The following is a 17,806-nucleotide window of genomic DNA, read 5'->3' as shown; positions in this document are numbered from 1 at the left end:
CACAAATGTACGGCCAATTAATTTTTGACAAAGTAGGAAAGAGTATGCGATGGAAAAAAGACTGCCTCTTTAGCAGGTGGTGCTGGGAGAACTGGACAGCAACATGCAGAAGAATGAAACTAGACCACTCTCTTACACCTTACACATTGCAGCCCTTTCGATGCGAGGGCTGGTCCTTGGCTGGTGGGAGTGGGCGGGTCCGGGAAGTCCTGCGCCCCCTGCAGGCAGCTGCAGCAATGACAATTCAGACCCCTTAAGCTCACGTGGAGCTTCTACCTTGCAACCCTACCATTTTCTTATTTGTGCTCTCCAACCCCAGGTGAGGGAGATACAGCAATAATTACGTCGCCATTTTGGGTAATAGAATTCTAGAGCATGTTCTAAAGCCATGCAAGTGTGACGTCTTGTAGATGAGGAAACTGAGTAACTCTCCTGAGGTCACATGGCCACTGGGTGGTCAAACTGGGCCATTATATACACACTAGGTGAGGGATTATCTCCTGCGGGCCCAACGAGTAGACCTGATCCCAGCTCTCTTAACTCCTAGGTCTACTGGCAGTTTGTTGGACAACTTGCAGCAGCTGCTGAGCTCTGCCCCAGCAGTGAGAATTTCAGTTCACACGGATGTGAGAAGGGAGCATGCTGATACCACTAGGCATCAGGGAGCAATAAACCGATGTCTCACAGTTCCTGTGAGCAGTAGGAGGGAGGCAGCATGACTGCACAAAAACCATGGAAAGCTGGGCACTTGCCAGGTTCTTCACTCACTGGCTGTGTGACCTTGGTCATGTTTGTTGACCTCTCTGAGCCTCAGTCAACTCCCTTTTAAGGACATTAACCACAACATCTCCAGAGTTCCTGGAACATTTGATAAGAGGCAGCTATTAATATTAGTGGGGAAGATTATATAAGAAGGGGAGGGCCTGTCCTTGCCTCTAGTCCAGTCAACAAGACTTTATAGGTGTGAATGCACGAGTTGGGAGGATGGAGGCTGCATGTAATCACGTGCAAGACCACAGGTACCCCTCTCTCTCACTTCCCCTGCACAGAAATACAAGGATGTGGAGTCCAGTCTGAGGATCAAGGAGGTGGATGGCTTGGAGCTGGTGAGGAAGTTCTCAGAGGACATGGAAACCATGCTACGCAGGAAAGTGGAGGCTGTCAAGGTACTCTAGGTCCTATGATTTGTGGGGGCTCCACCGCAGTGCCCATGACACCAAAATGACACTCAGTGGTGTGACCCTGCATCCTGTTTCCCACACCATCCTCTACCTACCTTATGAGTGTCTGCTTTGTAGCCCCATGAGCCAAAAGATCCTTGTAAAAGAGAAAATAATGGGAAGCACAGGGAGAAAGAAGGGGCCTGAGATTTGAGCTCTGGCTTAGGGAACAATGTCCAATACAATAGGATTGTATTGTGTTAAGAGACTGTCACAGAGCAGGTACAGAGTGAGGACTTAGGACTCATCTGCTGGATGAGCAGGTGAATGGCTGAATGGCTGGTGGGTGGGAGGGAATAGAGCTAAACGGAGAGCTCAAAAAGTTGAGCTTCTTCATCTCTTCTCACTTCTGTCCTCTCCCCTTTTCTCCTTCCTCTACTCCTCCCCCCACCGTCTCCTCTTCTGTATGCCAACCCATCCATCATGGCCCTCGAGTGCTCAGAGGGCCGTCCAGGAAGCAGAAGTACTTATAATGCTGGGCTTCATGCTCAGGTTATTCCCTCACTCACATCCACCAAGCCTGACTTGGCCCTGCTAGAAACAGAATGTGTCCCTTCCCTGGCATGAAGGGCTTGCCCTGATATCTGTGGAGACTTGGCTGCTTAGAGATACACAGCTCCTGCTCCACCTAGCCATCTGAAACCAGTGTTATCCCCAGAAGGACTCCCTTTGGGAAGCCTGGAAAACAAGGAGAGAGATGGATCTGGGTGGTAGATTGTGCAGGGGAGGCCGAGGGCAGGGGTTAGGGAGAGAGCTGGTAGTGCTGACAAAGGAAGCTGCAGCCTGACCGGTGCCCTGCCCGGCTCCCCACCTCCCTGTCAAAACCCACCCTCTGGGAAACATCAGTGTCAAAGTTGCTGAGACCTTCTTTCCCACAAGTGACAATTTGTAGCTTCTTTCTATAGCTTAGGGGCTAGGGATCTCAGCATCAGAGAAGATACTTGGAAACTGGAGAGCCCATCCCAGACTATAGTAAGGGGACAGTGACCTCACATACAACCAACAGAGCAGTAACGCTTGCCTCTTTCCATCTGCAGTGCTGTTTAAAACCCCTCTCTGGGCACAAATGTTGGGCCCTTCCATGGGGATGCTATGGGGAAATTTACTGCAAAGCAACACTAAAATAATTTTACCCTGTGGAATTTCTTCATCATATCTTAGGATTTGGGGCTTGGATCATTTGACCCAATATACAGTTGTATGAATAGAGACCCAGAGAGGCTTAGTGACCTCTCCCCTGACAAAGCCAGAATAAGAGCTCAGGTCCTTTTTATTCCCTAGGTTTATTAAGGTATAAGTGACAATCAAAAATCATATATATTTAAGGTATGCAACCTGATGACCCAATAATATACATACACATTGTGAAATATTCACCTCAATCAAGCTAACCAACATCCATACCTCACGCTTTTCCTTCCTCCCTCCCCCCTCCCTCCCTTTATTAATTTTTTAAGAATTTTCCATTTATAAGTTATTTTTTAAATTTTTTAAATGTTTTATTTATTTTTGAGAGGAGGGTCAGAGAGGGAGGAAGTCACAGAATCCAAAGACAGGCTTCAGGTTCTGAGCTAGCTGTCAGCACAGGGCCTGCCTCAGGGCTCAAACCCACGAACCGTGAGATCATGACCTGAGCCGAAGCCGGAGGCTCAACCGACTGAGCTACCCAGGTGCCTCCCTTTATTAATTTTTTTATGTGTAATGAGAACCCTCAAGATCTACCCTCTTAGCAAACTTCAAGAATACAATACAAAACAGTCAACAACTCAAGTCATATTGCTGTACATCAGTTCTCTACAACTTATTTATCTTGTATAACTGAAACTTTATACCCTTTGATCAACATCTTCCCATTTTTCCCTCCCCTCACCAGCTCCTTGTAACTCTTGTTTCTATGAGTTTGACTAGTTTAGATTCCGCATATAAGTGATATTATGCAATGTTCGTCTTTCTGTATCTGGCTTATTTCACTTAGCATATTGTTTTTCAGGTTCATCCATGTTGTTGCAAGTAGAAGGGGTTTCCTTTAAGGTTGGGTAGAGATAGAGATAGATATATATCATGTTGGCTAACATTTAGGGTTTTCCCCTATTACTCGCATTATCTTCAGTGAATATGGGAGTGCAGATATCTATTTTGAGATCCTGATTTCATTTCCTTTGATATGTACTCAGAAGTGGGATTGCTGGATCATATGGTAGTTCTACTTTTAAGTTTTGGGGGAACCTCCAGGCTGTTTTCCATATGGTGATACCAATTTATATTCCCACCAACAATGCAAGGATTTCCTTTCCTCCACAGCAACACCAACACTTTTTATCTTATGTCTTTCTAATAACAGCCTTCTAACAGGTATGAGATGATACCTCATTTGTGGTTTTGATTTGCATTTCCCTGATGATTTGTGAGATTGTGTACCTTTTCATGTATCTGTTGGTCATTTGTATGTCTTCTTTGGGGAATGTCTATTCAGTCCTTTGACTTTTTTTTTTTTTTAACATTACTAAGTTCTCTTCAAGGTAAGTGTACTCTTAATCACTTTCACCTATTTACCCATCCCCCACTCACCTCCCCTCTGGTTAACCATCAGTTTGTTCCCTAGAATTAATAGTCCTTTGTTGGTGGTGGTTTCTTTTTTCTTTGTTTGCTTGCTTTGTTTCTGGAATTCCACATATAAGTAAAATCATATGGTATTTGTCTTTCTCTAACATATCATTTGGCATTACACCCTCTAAGTTTATCCATGTTGTTGCAAAAAGCAAGATTTCATTCTTTTTTATGACTAATACTCCACTATATATACACCACACCTTCTTTATCCATCTATCAGTGGATGCTTGGGCAGCTTCCATATCTTGGCTATTGTTAAGTAATGCTGTAATAAACCTAGGAATGCATATGTCTTTTTTGAATTCGTGTTTTTTTCTTTTTTTTTTTTTTTTTTTTTTTTTTTTGAGTTCTGGAGGTGGATGATGGTGATGAATTAGTGTTCTTATTTTCTTTTGGTAAATACCCAGTAGTAGAACTACTAAATCATCTGGTAATTTTATTTTTTATTTTCTGAGGAAACTCCATACTGTTTTCTGCAGTGGCTACACCAGTTTGCATTCCCACCACCAGTGCACAAGTGTTCCCTTCCCTCCACATCCTCATCAATATTTGATATTTCTTGTGATTTTTATTTTAGCCATTCTGACAGGTACAAAGAAATATCTTATCGTGGTTTTAGTCTGCATTTCCCTGATGATTAGTGATGTTGAGCATCTTCTCATGTGCCTCTTGCCCATCTGTATGTCTTCCTTGGAAAAATTTCTATTCAGCTCTTCTGCTCATTTTTAATTGTATTATTTGGGTTTTTTCCCTGTTGCCTTGTATAAATTCTTTATATAGTTTGGATATTAAGCCCTTATCAGATATCATGTGCAAATATCTTCTCCACTCAGTAGGTTGCCTTTTCGTTTTGTTGGTGGTTTCATTCACTGCACAAAGCCTTTTATTTTGGTGCAGTCCCAATAGTTTAATTTTGCTTTTGTTTCACTTGCAGAGGAGACCTATCTAAAAAAATGTTTTTATGGTGAATGTCAAAGAAATTATTCCGTGTTTTATTCTAGGAATTTTATAGTTTCAGGCCTCACATTTAGGTTTTTAATACACTTTGAGTTTATTTTTGTGTATAGCGTTAAGTAAGTGGTTCAGTTTCATTCTTTTGCATGTAGTTCTCCAGTTTTGCCAACTGTAGGTTCACTCTGATAATTGTTTCCTTTGCTGTGCAGAAGCTTTCTGGTTTGATGCAATCCCATTTCTATTTTTGCTTTTGTTGCCTGTGTCTTGGGTGTCACATGCTCCCCCAAAAGACCAGTGACAAGAAACTTTTTCTCTATGCTTTGTTCTGGTAATTTTATAATTTCAGGTCTTGCATTAAGGTCTTTGTTTTGAGTTGATTTTTGTATTTGGTATAAGATAAGGGCCGACTTTAATTCTTATGCATGTGAATATTCAGTTTTCCCAACACCATTTACAGAGACTTTTTTTTTTTTTTACCATTGTGTGTACTTAGCATCTTTCAAGATCAGTTGATTTTAAATGCTGGATTAGGGTTGCCTGGGTGTTAAGTGTCTGACCTCAGCTCAGATAATGATCTCAGTTTGTGGGTTTGAGCTCTGTGTCAGGCTCTACGCTGACAGCTCGGAACCTGGAGCCTGCTTTGGATTCTGTGTGTGTCTCTCTGCCCCTCTCCCCTGCTTATACTCTCTTGCTCTTTCTCTCTCTCTCTCTCTCAAAAATGAATAAATAAAACATTTTTAAAGTTTTTAAAATAAATGTGCAGATTTATTTCTGGACTCTCTATTCTGTTCCGTTTGTCATTATGCCTTTTTCTGCCAATACCAACTGTTTTGATTATTGTAGTTTTGTAATATATTTTGAAATCAGGAAATGTGATGCCTCCAACTTTATTCTCCTTAACCAACATTGTTTTTGGCTATTCATGGTTTTTTGTGGTTCCACATGAATTTTGTGGTGTGTTTTCTTTTTCTGTTTCTGTAAAGAATGACATTGGGATTTTGATAGGGATTGCATTGAATTTGTAGATCGCTTGGGTACTATGGACATTTTAACAATATTAATTTTTCCAATCCATGAAAAGGGACCTTTCCATTATTTGTGTCTCCTTTAATTTCCTTAATTCCTGTGATGTTCTGTAATTCTGACATCGCTTTTTATTTTTTTCTCTAAATAGATCAATAAAATTAATTTTTTATTTATAAGAAAAATTTTAAATAGTTTATTACCAAGTTGGTTCCATATAACACCCAGTGCTCTTCCCCACAAGTGCCCCTCTCCATTACTATCACCCCCCTACCCCTTCCCCCCTCCCTTTTCAACCTTCAGTTTGCTTTCAGTATTCAAGAGTCTCTCATGATTTGCCTCCCTTCCTCTCTCTCTTCCCCCCATCCCTTCCCTCCCCATGGTCTCCTGCTTGGTTTCTCCTGTTAGACCTATGAGTGACAACATATGATATCTGTCCTTCTCTGCCTGACTTTGACCTCCCTTTTTTTTTAAATCATGGTAAATACACATAATATAAAAGGTACCATTTTAACCATTTTAAAATGTGCAATCCGGTGGCATTCGATACACTCTATGCATCTCTGCAGCTCCCATCACTGTCTAGTTCCAGAACTTTTCATCACTCCCAGACAGAAACCCTGTACCCATTAAGCAGTCACTCTCATTCCCCATCCCCATCCCCCAGCTCCCAGGAACCACTAATATGCTTTCTGTCAATAAATTTTCCATTTTGAATATTTCACAAAAGTGGAATCATATGGCATGTAACCTTGAATATCTGGAGTCTTTCATTGCACTTGTTATAGGTCATACAGAACAGTTTCACTGCTCCCCCCAAAAAAACAAACCCTCCGTTTTGTGCCTATTCCTTTCTCCCTCCCCACAAACCTCTGGCTACCACTGATCTTTTTACTGTTTCTATAGTTTTGCCTTTTCCATAATGTCATAATATCATGTAGTTGGAATGCAGTAGGTAGCTTTTTCAGACTGGCATCTTTCACTTAATAATGTGTATTTACCTTTTGGCTGTTGTGAATAGTGCTTCTATAAACATTTGTGCACAAGTTAGTGTTTGAGTACATGTTTTCAGTTCTCTTGGGTATATTCTTAGGAGCAGAAATTATTGAAAACCTACTGGCCTTGTTTTGCCCATTCATTCTCCCCTTTGTGTTTCCATCCTTCAGAATCTAGTAGAGGCTGCTGAGGAGGCTGACCTGAACCATGAATTCAATGCATCTCTGGTGGTGAGTCCTGCCCCCAGACCTGCTGCTGAGAGGGTATAATGACAAATCACCAAACCCCCACCAAGAGCCAGGGTCCCCTGAGTATAAGATACAGAGGGGTGTGGGAAGGTGGGAAGTCCAGCACCATCTTTTAATGTGCACAGGATTTGTATGAACCTATAATAGTTTGATTCTGAAATGCTCCCCAGTCTTTTCAGAAGAGATTTATGGACCGGGTAGGAGAGATAATTTTCAAGACTTGGGGAGGGGGCATACAGGGCACATAGACATTTCAAAAACATTTTTTGCCCAACCACCATGTGGTAGCTTCTGCAAAGATGAAAAGTCAAAAGAAGCTCATAGACCAAATACCTCCAGCATGAGGCATGTAACAAGTCCATGAGAGTTGGTAAACAGAGTCACAAGAATGCAGAAGGGAAGGGTTAGAGTCTCAGAAAGTCCTGCACACAGGATGACATTTGGACCAGCCTTGGGCCCAGAGGAATTTGAACAGAAAAGGCATAGAGAAGCTAAGGGAAAAGAAGACACTGAAATAGGAAAACACAAGACTGAAGAAATTGCCAATGGTCAGCTCTGTATTTCCAGAGTATGGTGAGTAGAAAATGATTGTGGGCAGATATGAATCTGGCCTCAGCTTACCCTGGAATGGCACAAACTGAAAGGTTTGAGCAGGGGAGGAACACAGCTGGATTTGTGCTTTAGAAAGTTCTTGCAGTCAGCAGTATTACGGTGTGGGTGGGGCAGAACATAGGGTGCCCTGAGGGGGCTGTTCAAGATGTGAATCAGGTGGTGTGGAAAGAGTGGGGAAGATGGTCTGATTATGGCTCTGATCATGGCTCTAAGTGTGGCATTCCAAGTATACCCTCCAACACTGCATGTTAGAGACAAAAAGCACACTGCTGGCTCCTCATAGGGACATGGGGCCCACAGACCCTACCTCGGGCCCAGGTTGCAGGCTATTTCCTACAGAGAGGAGCCTCACCTCTTAGGACCCACCACTCTGGGCTCCTAGGAGCCCTTCCACAATGGAAGAAAATTGGTTGGTACCCATGAGGCTGCCTCTATGTCTTTACTTCACTTTGGACCTCTACTTGCCCCTCTCTGGCTCTGATCTTGTCATGCCCACACATGCTAAGCAAAGTGGAGAACTGAGGCAGTAATCTAGACAACTTATATCACAATCCAAGTGAATCAACCATGGTCTCCAACTGTCTGGGGTCTGTATTTGTCCATATGTGTAATACAGGTCACTGCCTCAATTTTCCACAGTTGTTGCTTGTATGAATGCTGTCAGTCTGTCTGACCCCACCTCTCACACCTGAGTGCTCTGATCTGTGCCATTTCTTTTTCTCTCTCTCTCACCCTGTACGTCTCTTGTGTCCACACTGTCTCTGTGCTATTTCCCCTCCACCCCTAGTTTAACTACTACAACGCGGTCCTTATCAACGAGAGGGATGAGAATGGCAATTACGTGGAGTTGGGGGCTGAGTTTGTCCTGGAGTCCAATACACACTTCAGCAACCTGATGGTGAACACCTCCATCAGCAGCGTGCAGCTGCCCACCAACGTGTACAACAAAGGTAGCTCCCCTGCCCCACCTCACAATTTGGCATACTTTCTTAACAGTTTGTAGTCATTAGGTGATACTGGTGAGTTTTAAAGATTTGCCTCCATTTTCCTGAGAAGCCCTGCAGAGTGTAATCTGATTCTCCAACCTCCTTGACTGGGGAGAACAAGGAAAAGTATTCTACACCAGTTTGGGCTGGGAGAAAACAGCATTCCTGGATTAGAGTGTGTGAGTGTGGCTCTCCAAGAGCAATGTAGCAGGAAGTTGTAAACAACAGCACTGTAGGGGGTTACTGTTTCTGATTTAGTTTCTCTGCCGTTCTTCCTGTAATTTCACCTTTTAGACCCAGACATTTTAAATGGAGTCTACATGTCTGAAGCCTTGAATAGTGTTTTTGTGGAGAACTTCCAGAGAGACCCAACATTGACCTGGCAATATTTTGGCAGCTCCACTGGATTCTTCAGGATCTATCCAGGTAAAAATATCAGGAGGCATCTCCATGGTCTTCTGAGCTTCTCTAGGAATAAAGCAATGGAGACATTGAAGGTGGATCCTGGCATTCAGGTCTCCCAGTGAATGGATCCCCCTCCTATACAAAAGCATCTCCAACCCACATTTTGACTCCCTTCACAACATGATAAGCACATTTACAATAAATAGCTGTTGAATGAATGAATGAATGACTGAATGAATGAAAAAAAACTATCAAACACCATAGTAACCCATCCCAAAATGACCACATTAAACTCTTGTCCTATGAAAAGCACTGTGGAAAATACAAAGGAAAATAAAACAATTCTTGATCTTAAGGAGTTTACATCCTAATTGGAGAAATGGAGCATATTCACTTGATGTGCTCAATAGCACTGTGTACAAAGTGCCACCACCAGTTAGTATGTGATTAGTCACTGACTTAATAGATGGCATGGGGAGACTCCTTTGTCCATCAGTAAAAGAAAACAAACATTTACCACAAGGTTTGCATTTTACTTCAACCCATTTTTATATTTTAACACACTGTCCTGAAAGATTTGAATTTGCCCTGTTTTTCTCAGACCAGAAATCAGAAAAAAATTATAAAAGACTTTTCTGTGTCCCCAGCTGGAAAAGCCAATTCTTTTGGAAGACACAGGGATCTTAGAGATCACAGGGTTTTAGCATGCCCGTGTTTCTCTGCCCAAATCCACAACCAGTCACTTTCTTCCTCTGCTCTCTGGAGCCTCAACAAGCAAGCTCATCCCTCTTCCTTGGAACAGTCCTTAAAATGCTTGAAGACATCTCACATGTCCCTCAGATCTTCCCCAGGGTCAAATTCCTGAAAATATTTTGCTACGTCCAGAGACATCAACTTGTGTGCAGACAGAACACCAGATATGGCTCATATCAGTCTACAAAGAAGGAGGGCAACTTCTCACATCGCATCCACACTTATAGATATATATCAGCCCCCAGGTGCACAGTATTGGGTTGGCCGTTCATAATTATGGTACACTGTTCTCATGGGTCAATGCAGCCCTATTTCTATGTTTTTTTTTTAAATTTTTTATTTATAATTAATGAATACTTGTATTTACATCACAATGCAAAAACTAGAATGTTAACAAACCTCCTCTACCTCTGCCCGCCTCTGACTTCTCCCCAATTTCACCCCCTTCAACTGACCAGGTAACAACTATCTTGCATTTTGAACTTATCCCTCTATTTGAATTTTTTGGTTCTCTACTTAGCTATTTAGTTTTATCTCATTTTTACAAAGACATCTGCCTAAACAATATATTGTTTTGTTTTGCTTATTTTTAAAATTTTAAATTAAACTGGTTTTGAGCATAGACTTTCAGAGCTTGCTTTTTCATTCAGTATTATACTAGCAAGATTCATCTGAGTTGTCTGTATCTGTACTTTGTCATTTTTTTCTGTGTCATATTCTTAGGGGCCAATATAGCAGTTTATTCATCCTCCTGATCCTGAGTCATTTGCAGTTTTTTGTTTGTTTTTCTTCTCTGTTTTTTTTTTTTTCCTTTTAAGAACAGTATTGCTATGAATGTTCTTATACATGTCTCCTAGACATATTCTGAGAGTTTCTCTTAGGCATGTCCCTAGAATGGAATTGCTAGGTTCTGAGATATATGACTGTTCTACTATGATAAGAAAGTGCAAAATTGTTTTCTAAAGTACGTGTATTATTATATTCCCACCAGTCATGAATAACAGAGTCTATTGATCCATATTTTCTCAAACCCTGGGTATTATTAAACATTAAAAGTTTTTATTAATAACACTTTAGTATAAAATGATATTTTACTGGTCTGGCATTGCATTTGATCACTTGTGAAGCTGAGTATCTCCTTCTTCATGTGTTGTATGTATTTCTTCTTCTGTGAAATGCCTATTATGACTTTTGTCCATCTGTTGACTTTTCTAATGTTAACCCATCCTTACATTTATAAGAAAATGTAACTTGATCATAGTAAATTAGTCTTTTGTGCATTGCTGGATTTAGTTTATTAATGATCTTGTTTAGGATTTTTTGCACTCATGAATGAAATGGTCTTGTAAATTTTTTTCTTGTACTGCCTTTGGTTTTCAAAATTATAGTTGCTTCATAGAATAAACTGTGAAGTATTCCCTCTTTTTCTGTTTGTTTTTTTTTTTTGGAAGTATTTTAATAAGTTAGACTGATCTTTCCCTTCAAAGTTTGTTCCTCTTTAAAACCATATAGACCTGATGTTTTCTTTATGGGAATATTTTAAACTACCATTTCAATATATTTAATACTTGCAAGACTAATAAGGCTTTCTATTTCTTCTTAATTTGGTAAAATACTTTTTTCTAAGCATCACCCCCTTTCATCTGAGTTTTCAAAACTATCTCCAAAAAGCTATTATTCTATCATCTTTTTAATCTCTGCTGAATCTATAAGTATTTTTCCTTTTATTTAGAGTATTACTTATTTTTTTCTTTATTATCCTGCCATTGGTTTCTCTATTTTGTTAGTCAGGAATCATCTTTTGTCTTCGTGGATTTCTCTCTATTGCTTCTTTGTTCTCCATGTCATCTGTTTCAGCTCTACCTTATCTCCTCTTTTCCCTTTCCTTGAATATATTCTGCAGTTTTTCTTATTAAATTGCATACTTGGTTTCATTTTAAGCCTTTCTTTGTTCCTAAAATAAGTGTTTATGGAAATACCTTGGCCCTAGAAGCTCCATTTTTGCTGCATCTCACAGATGTGGTTAGTAGTAGTTTTAAAAATTTTTAAACTATAGTAAAATACATATAACATAAAGTTTACCACCCTAACTTACAAAATGGAATTATAATTGATATATATATCATTCTTATTTCTGTCCCTTTGAATTTGACTACTCGAGGTACCTTGTATAAGTGGAATCCTACAATATTTGTCTTTTTATGCCTGGCTTATTTAACTTAGTGTAATGTCCTCCAGATTCATCATGTTGTAGCATGTGTCAGAATTTCCATCCTTTATAAGGCTGTATAATATTTCATTGTATGATAGATCACATTTTGTTTATTCATTTATCTGTAGATGGACACTTGAGCTGCTGCTTCTACATTTTAGCTATTGTGAATAATGCTACTATGAATAGGGATGTACAAATATCTACTTGAGACCCTGCTCTTGCTTATTTTGGGTGTGTCCTGAGATATGGAATTCCTGGGTCATATAGCAATTCTATTTTCAATTTTTGGAGGAACTTCCATTCTGTTTTCCATAGTAACTACACTATTTTACATTTCTACCAAATGCACAAGGGTTCCAATCCCTCCCTACCTTTGTTATGTTAAAACAAAACAAAATTGAGAATAACCATCTTAAGGATGAGAATGGTATCTCATCATGGTTTTGATTTGAATTTTCCTAATGCAGGGGTGTTGAACATCTTCTCATGTGCTTATTGGCCATTGTGTGTCTTCTTTGGAGAAATGTCTATTCAAGTCTTTTGCCTATTTTTGAATTGGATTGTTTGCTTTTGTTGTTCTTGAGTTGTAGTTCTTTATATTTGGTGGATATTAGCCTCTTATCAGATAAATAATTTGCAGATATCACCCGTTCTGTTTTCTCTTTTCACTCTATTGGTTGTGTCCTCTCATACACAAAAGTTATTGCCTGTGTTTTTGGTGTCATGCTGGTGTTTAAATTATCATTTGCTTCTAAATATTTTTAAATTTCCCTGTAATTTCTTCTTTGATCTTTTAGTTATTTAAAAGTACATTTTAGTGGCACTTGGGTGGCTCAGTTGGTTGAGAATTCTACTCTCAATTTCAGCTCAGGTCATGATCCCAGGGTCATGGGATCAAGCTCTGTGTCAGGCCCCATACTGAGCATGGAGCTTGCTTGAAATTCTGTATGTATATAAAATAAAATTTTTAAAAATTTATAAAATTTCTCAATATATAAGGATTTTATATTTATCTTTTTATTATAAATTTCTAATTCAGTTTATTTGCAATCAGAAAACATGGTATTGTGGTTCCAGTTTATGTGGAATTAGTTGAGACATCATCAAATTTTATAAATATTCCATGTGTACTTGAGAAAAATATGTGTGCTCTAATTGTTGGATGAAAATTTCTGCATATGTTGTTAATCAAGCTTATTAATTGTATTGTTTAAATTTTCTATATCTTTGCTGATTTATGTTTGCTTGACACTTTTTGTTATAAGTCAATTTTGTCTCATATCCATAGAGTGATACCAGTTTGTTCTTAGTTAGTATTTGGGTGTTATATGTTTTTTGCCTCCCTTTACTTCCAACCTTCTGTGTCATTTTCCTTTAATCATATATCTTGAAAATAGCTCATAGCTTTTCAATTTTTATCCAGACTGACAATCTCTTTTACTGGTGGCAAGTTAAGCATTTATTGTATTGATATTTTTAAACATGCTATTATATGAGTTTTAAATTTATTTGTCCTTTTATTTTTATGTTTCTTCTTTCCCCTTATTTGTCTTTTTCAGAGATTGGCATTTATGATAAATATCCCCTTCCCTCATTACTTCTCTATTTTTCTATCAGTTTGGAACTTCTGTTTCTTTTAGTAATTACCCCCACAATTGTCAGGCACACTTAACACGTGATGTTAAAATTAAATAATATTTTTACTCTCCTTCCAGTCGAAAAAGAGCTTTAGGACTCTTGTGCTTACATCTACTTCTTCCACCTTGGCTTCCATTCCATTGCCATGTAATAGATCCCTTTTTTTATTCCCACAAATTAGATACTATTGCTGTTACTTGAAACAAACATTGCCTATTTGGAACGACTCTTTGTTTACTATTTTATTTACCCACCAATCCTTCATGCATCTCAAACTGTCTTTTCAAGATCCTTTTCCTTCTTGTAGTAAATGTCAGAAGTTCCTTTCTGGTGGATCTCTTGGTAAACGGCTCCCGCTTTGTTTATCTATAACCATTTTACTTTACCCCCACTTTTTTGTTTTGCTTTTTAATTCATCCTTTGTTATTTTTACAAGTTACACATATCATTTCTTCTTGTCATCTCACTTAAACAGAAAAGACCAAGTCCTTTTTTTTTTCTTTTTGGAGACGAGTGACTAAGCCTGCATTTAATGACACACTCCTGAGAAATAGTTTGCAATAAATAACAGCACAGAGGAACTAGAAATCCCGAAGCAGATTTCAGAAAACAACACTGTTGTTTTCTACCAAAACTGTTGTATTTTTAATGATTGTTTGGCCGGGAATGCATTCCTAAATTAGAAATTATTTTCTCTCAACACCTTAAAAAACTGTGTTTCTACTGTCTTCTGACTTCCATTGATGTTGTGAAAATCTGCTATCAGTTTAACTGCTCTTCCTTTGTAAGTATTCTAGCTTTTCTGGCTATTTTCAAGGTATGTATGTATGTATATAATGTATTTGCCCTTGGAGTTGTGTGGTTTCACTATTATGTGTCTACATGTGGATATCTTATTTATCCTGCTTGGGATATGTTGTGCATATCTATTTCTAGATCTCTGGATTCGGACTGTTTCTCAGTCCTAGAGCATTGGCCAACATCAGCTCTGTGACCATCATCTTTCCTCGTGCTCTGCCTTTTCTCTTTCTATAGCCCCAGCCAGACATATATTAGACCTTCTCATTCTAGCCTCTGAAGGAATCTTTCAAATGATTTTTTGGACTATAATCCATTATACATTTTTTCAACATTTAGTAAAATGTTCCATATTCTTAAGGCTATTATTTTGTTCCTAATCACTCTTGTTATTCATTCTTCCTGATGATTTCTCTGACACAGCCATCTTCTACTTTGTATTTGACAGTTCCAACACCTGTAATCCTTGGGAAGCTACAGCTGATGGTTCTTGCCTCTGCTGCCTCTCACTCACACTGACTGTTTCTCGTGTTTTTGGCCATCTTTGCCTGTGAGGCCATATCACTTCAAGAGGCAAGCTTCCACCCAAGAGGACCACTTCTGTTTCTTCTTGGAGTTGAGGGTATCCCCACCAGGACCACTAAAACTCTCTTCTAGGGTTTTGGTTCAGAACTGAGACTCTTAGACACAGTTTCTCCTCCTCATTACTGTTCTAAGGATCAGATTCCCTAAACCTGTGCTGCTGCTATAGGAATGTGTCCTTTGGAGGATGCTACTTCTCACAGCTGTCTGCAGATCTACATCAGAGCTATTGTTACTCAAGCTCCCACCATGCTCTGGTCCTGTTTCTTCCTTCCAGGCCTTGGCTCCTGGCTGCCTGGGCCCCTGCCCCTCACTCTTGGAACTCTGCTGTCATTTGTCTGGTTTGGGGGGCATGATCTCTGAAAACATCTCCTACCTTTGAGACCAGCGATGCCTCAAAGGGTGTATCTCATCTGAAGTCTGTTATTGAACAGGACAATCCCTTGGAGCTTCTAGACATTCATGATACTAAAACAACCTTTTTTTCTAGCCCAAACATAACCAACTACAGTTTCACCTGTTATTTTTAATCTCCTTATTTTGAACCCACTGTTTCTAATCATTAAAATATTTCAAAAGAGATTCTATCATTGATCATGTCAGTGTTATCTGTGCTTTCTGTACATTTATCCAAGTTTTTGATCAGATGAATAAGACCAAAGCATTCTGCTAGTGCTCAAGGCAAGACCTTTCATACTCATTCATTAATTTTTCATTCATGTAACCAACATTTATTGGGCTCTGCTAGGTATTATGCTAGACACGTGCTGGTTACTGGGAATCCCTGACTTCAAGGAGCTTACAATCTTGTAGCCAGTCACTTCTCCCAGTGAGTTTAATTAAGATGAGTAAAGCAGATGGGCTAGAGATCAGAGTACCTGGCTGTTTACTGCTCTGTCCATGCTTTGCTGATGGTAGTAGATGTTAACTTCAAGCTTCCCTTCTACATGTGAAGCTTTATGTTCAGTCACAAATGAGTGCCAGGTATCACATTTTGGGGGGCCTACCTGTGAAAGTAACCCCAACTATGGGTGTGGACAGTGTGTGTGGTAGATATCCCTTCATAAGTTGGCCTTCCTCCTTGCCTGCTGCCTCAGTTTACAGGGTGGATCTAGTGGTTCCAAACCCTGATGCCCAGGTCCACTGCTGGCCTTGACCTGGGGATGGCCAAACTGGACATCACTGCCCAACCAGTGCTCTTTACTAAACTGGTGAAAGGACCAGCCTTTATTTCCCCAGGCATCAAATGGATACCTGATGAGAATGGAGTCATTGCCTTCGACTGCAGAAATCGTGGCTGGTAAGAGATCCAGGGGAAAGGTCTGTGGTGCTGACATGTCTCTTATAATCTTTGGGTTTCACCTAGTTTTCCTCCAGTCCCTGCCCTACCCCCACCACCAGCCAAGGGCCTCAGGTGTGTGGAACCTGAACCCAGTGCAAAAGCAGGAAGAGTTGCCCGTTGTCTTTCTCTTCTCTGCACCTGCCCTTGCTCCAGAAATCATTACAATTGTCTTTATTACCCCAAATCTTTTTCCAGCACATTGAGATGTCTCCAAATCAACCCTCTGCCAGATTCTCCTTTCCCTCCACACTCCTCCTCTGGAAGATTTATAACAGAGTCTCAGGGTGAAATCCAGCTCTCTCTCCCTTCCTGCTGCCTTCCCCTCCAGGACCCTGGCTGGTCCAAAATAAAGAGGACACAGCTTACCACCAGGACCGAACCTTCCTCCCACCTGGTCCATTAGATGAGCACATTCCTAACTGTTGACCCCCAAATGCCTTTAGAACTATGCTGAATGTTTATGGGACATGATAAAAGCTGGCGTTGATGGATTGTTGACCTGAACCTTGGGTACACTTGAACCGCAGTCTGAATAGAAATAACTAGAGACTCGGGTGGTTTTTCTGGGTTTAGTTTTCCCATTACTGACCTGTGCTTTCTTTCTGTTAAAGGTACATACAAGCTGCTACTACTCCCAAGGACATAGTGATTTTGGTGGATACGAGTGGCAGCATGAAGGGGCTGCGGATGACTATTGCCAAGCACACTATCTCCACCATCCTGGACACACTGGGGGAGAATGACTTTGTTAATATCATTGCGGTAAATGTGCCTTCCTGTTCTAGAATAGCTCTCCCCAGAAAAAAAAACTTTTCAGTCTACACTAGAATGACCTACACATACAATCACTTGATGCTTCATACTGTTGAATGATTATTTTCTCTGAAGCTGGGGCTTCCAACCTAAGGTTGGACCAAGGATGGGCTTCAAGAGGTCTACAGAGTTTCTGTGTAAAATTTTGTGCGTCCACTTTTCTGATTCCACAGATTTCATTGATTTCTCAGATGAGTCTGAGAATAAAAATTAAGAGGTACTGGCCCTGAGCAAATACTTGAACTCACCCCCATCTATGTGCTCTTGACTGGTACCCATTGCTGGAACAGCCTCTCTGTTATGTGTAGGATGAGTGAGCATTGGGCTCTTGTTTTTTACATTTCCAGTACTCCCACCTCCTTCATCCCACCAAATCCAGACACAGTAGAAGGGGAATATAGGTAGTGGGGGCTAGAAAGAGACCAGACCCTAGTCCTGCTTTCACAGCAACTCTTCCTGAGGATAGCTCTGCCCATCCTATAAAATTAATGGAGAGGGGTGAAACAGAAAAAAAATGGGAAGATAAACAAGTCAGGAGAATGCTTTCAATGCAACGAGAGAGCTGACGAGTTCAGCCCTCCAAGGAGGCAGTTGACTGACACCTTTAGGGC

The 17,806-nt window shown here is 40.2% G+C and overlaps 1 protein-coding gene across 1 annotated transcript in view; it reads left to right on the top strand.

Annotated features, from left to right (window-relative positions):
* Positions 1–17,806, top strand: part of CACNA2D4 (calcium voltage-gated channel auxiliary subunit alpha2delta 4) — a 111,019-nt gene that overhangs the window by 5,564 nt on the left and 87,649 nt on the right. The window contains exons 3-8 of the mRNA XM_029955242.1: positions 1,050–1,166; positions 6,974–7,033; positions 8,451–8,613; positions 8,944–9,075; positions 16,280–16,340; positions 16,994–17,144. Of these exons, the coding sequence (XP_029811102.1) occupies positions 1,050–1,166; positions 6,974–7,033; positions 8,451–8,613; positions 8,944–9,075; positions 16,280–16,340; positions 16,994–17,144 (684 nt within the window). The remainder of the gene's footprint in view (positions 1–1,049; positions 1,167–6,973; positions 7,034–8,450; positions 8,614–8,943; positions 9,076–16,279; positions 16,341–16,993; positions 17,145–17,806) is intronic.

The sequence above is a fragment of the Suricata suricatta genome, chromosome 10 (genome assembly GCF_006229205.1).
Source record: "Suricata suricatta isolate VVHF042 chromosome 10, meerkat_22Aug2017_6uvM2_HiC, whole genome shotgun sequence".
In the NCBI taxonomy this organism is placed as follows: domain Eukaryota; kingdom Metazoa; phylum Chordata; class Mammalia; order Carnivora; family Herpestidae; genus Suricata; species Suricata suricatta.
Note: the sequence above shows the minus strand (reverse complement) of the source record. Positions and strands in the feature narration are given on the sequence as shown.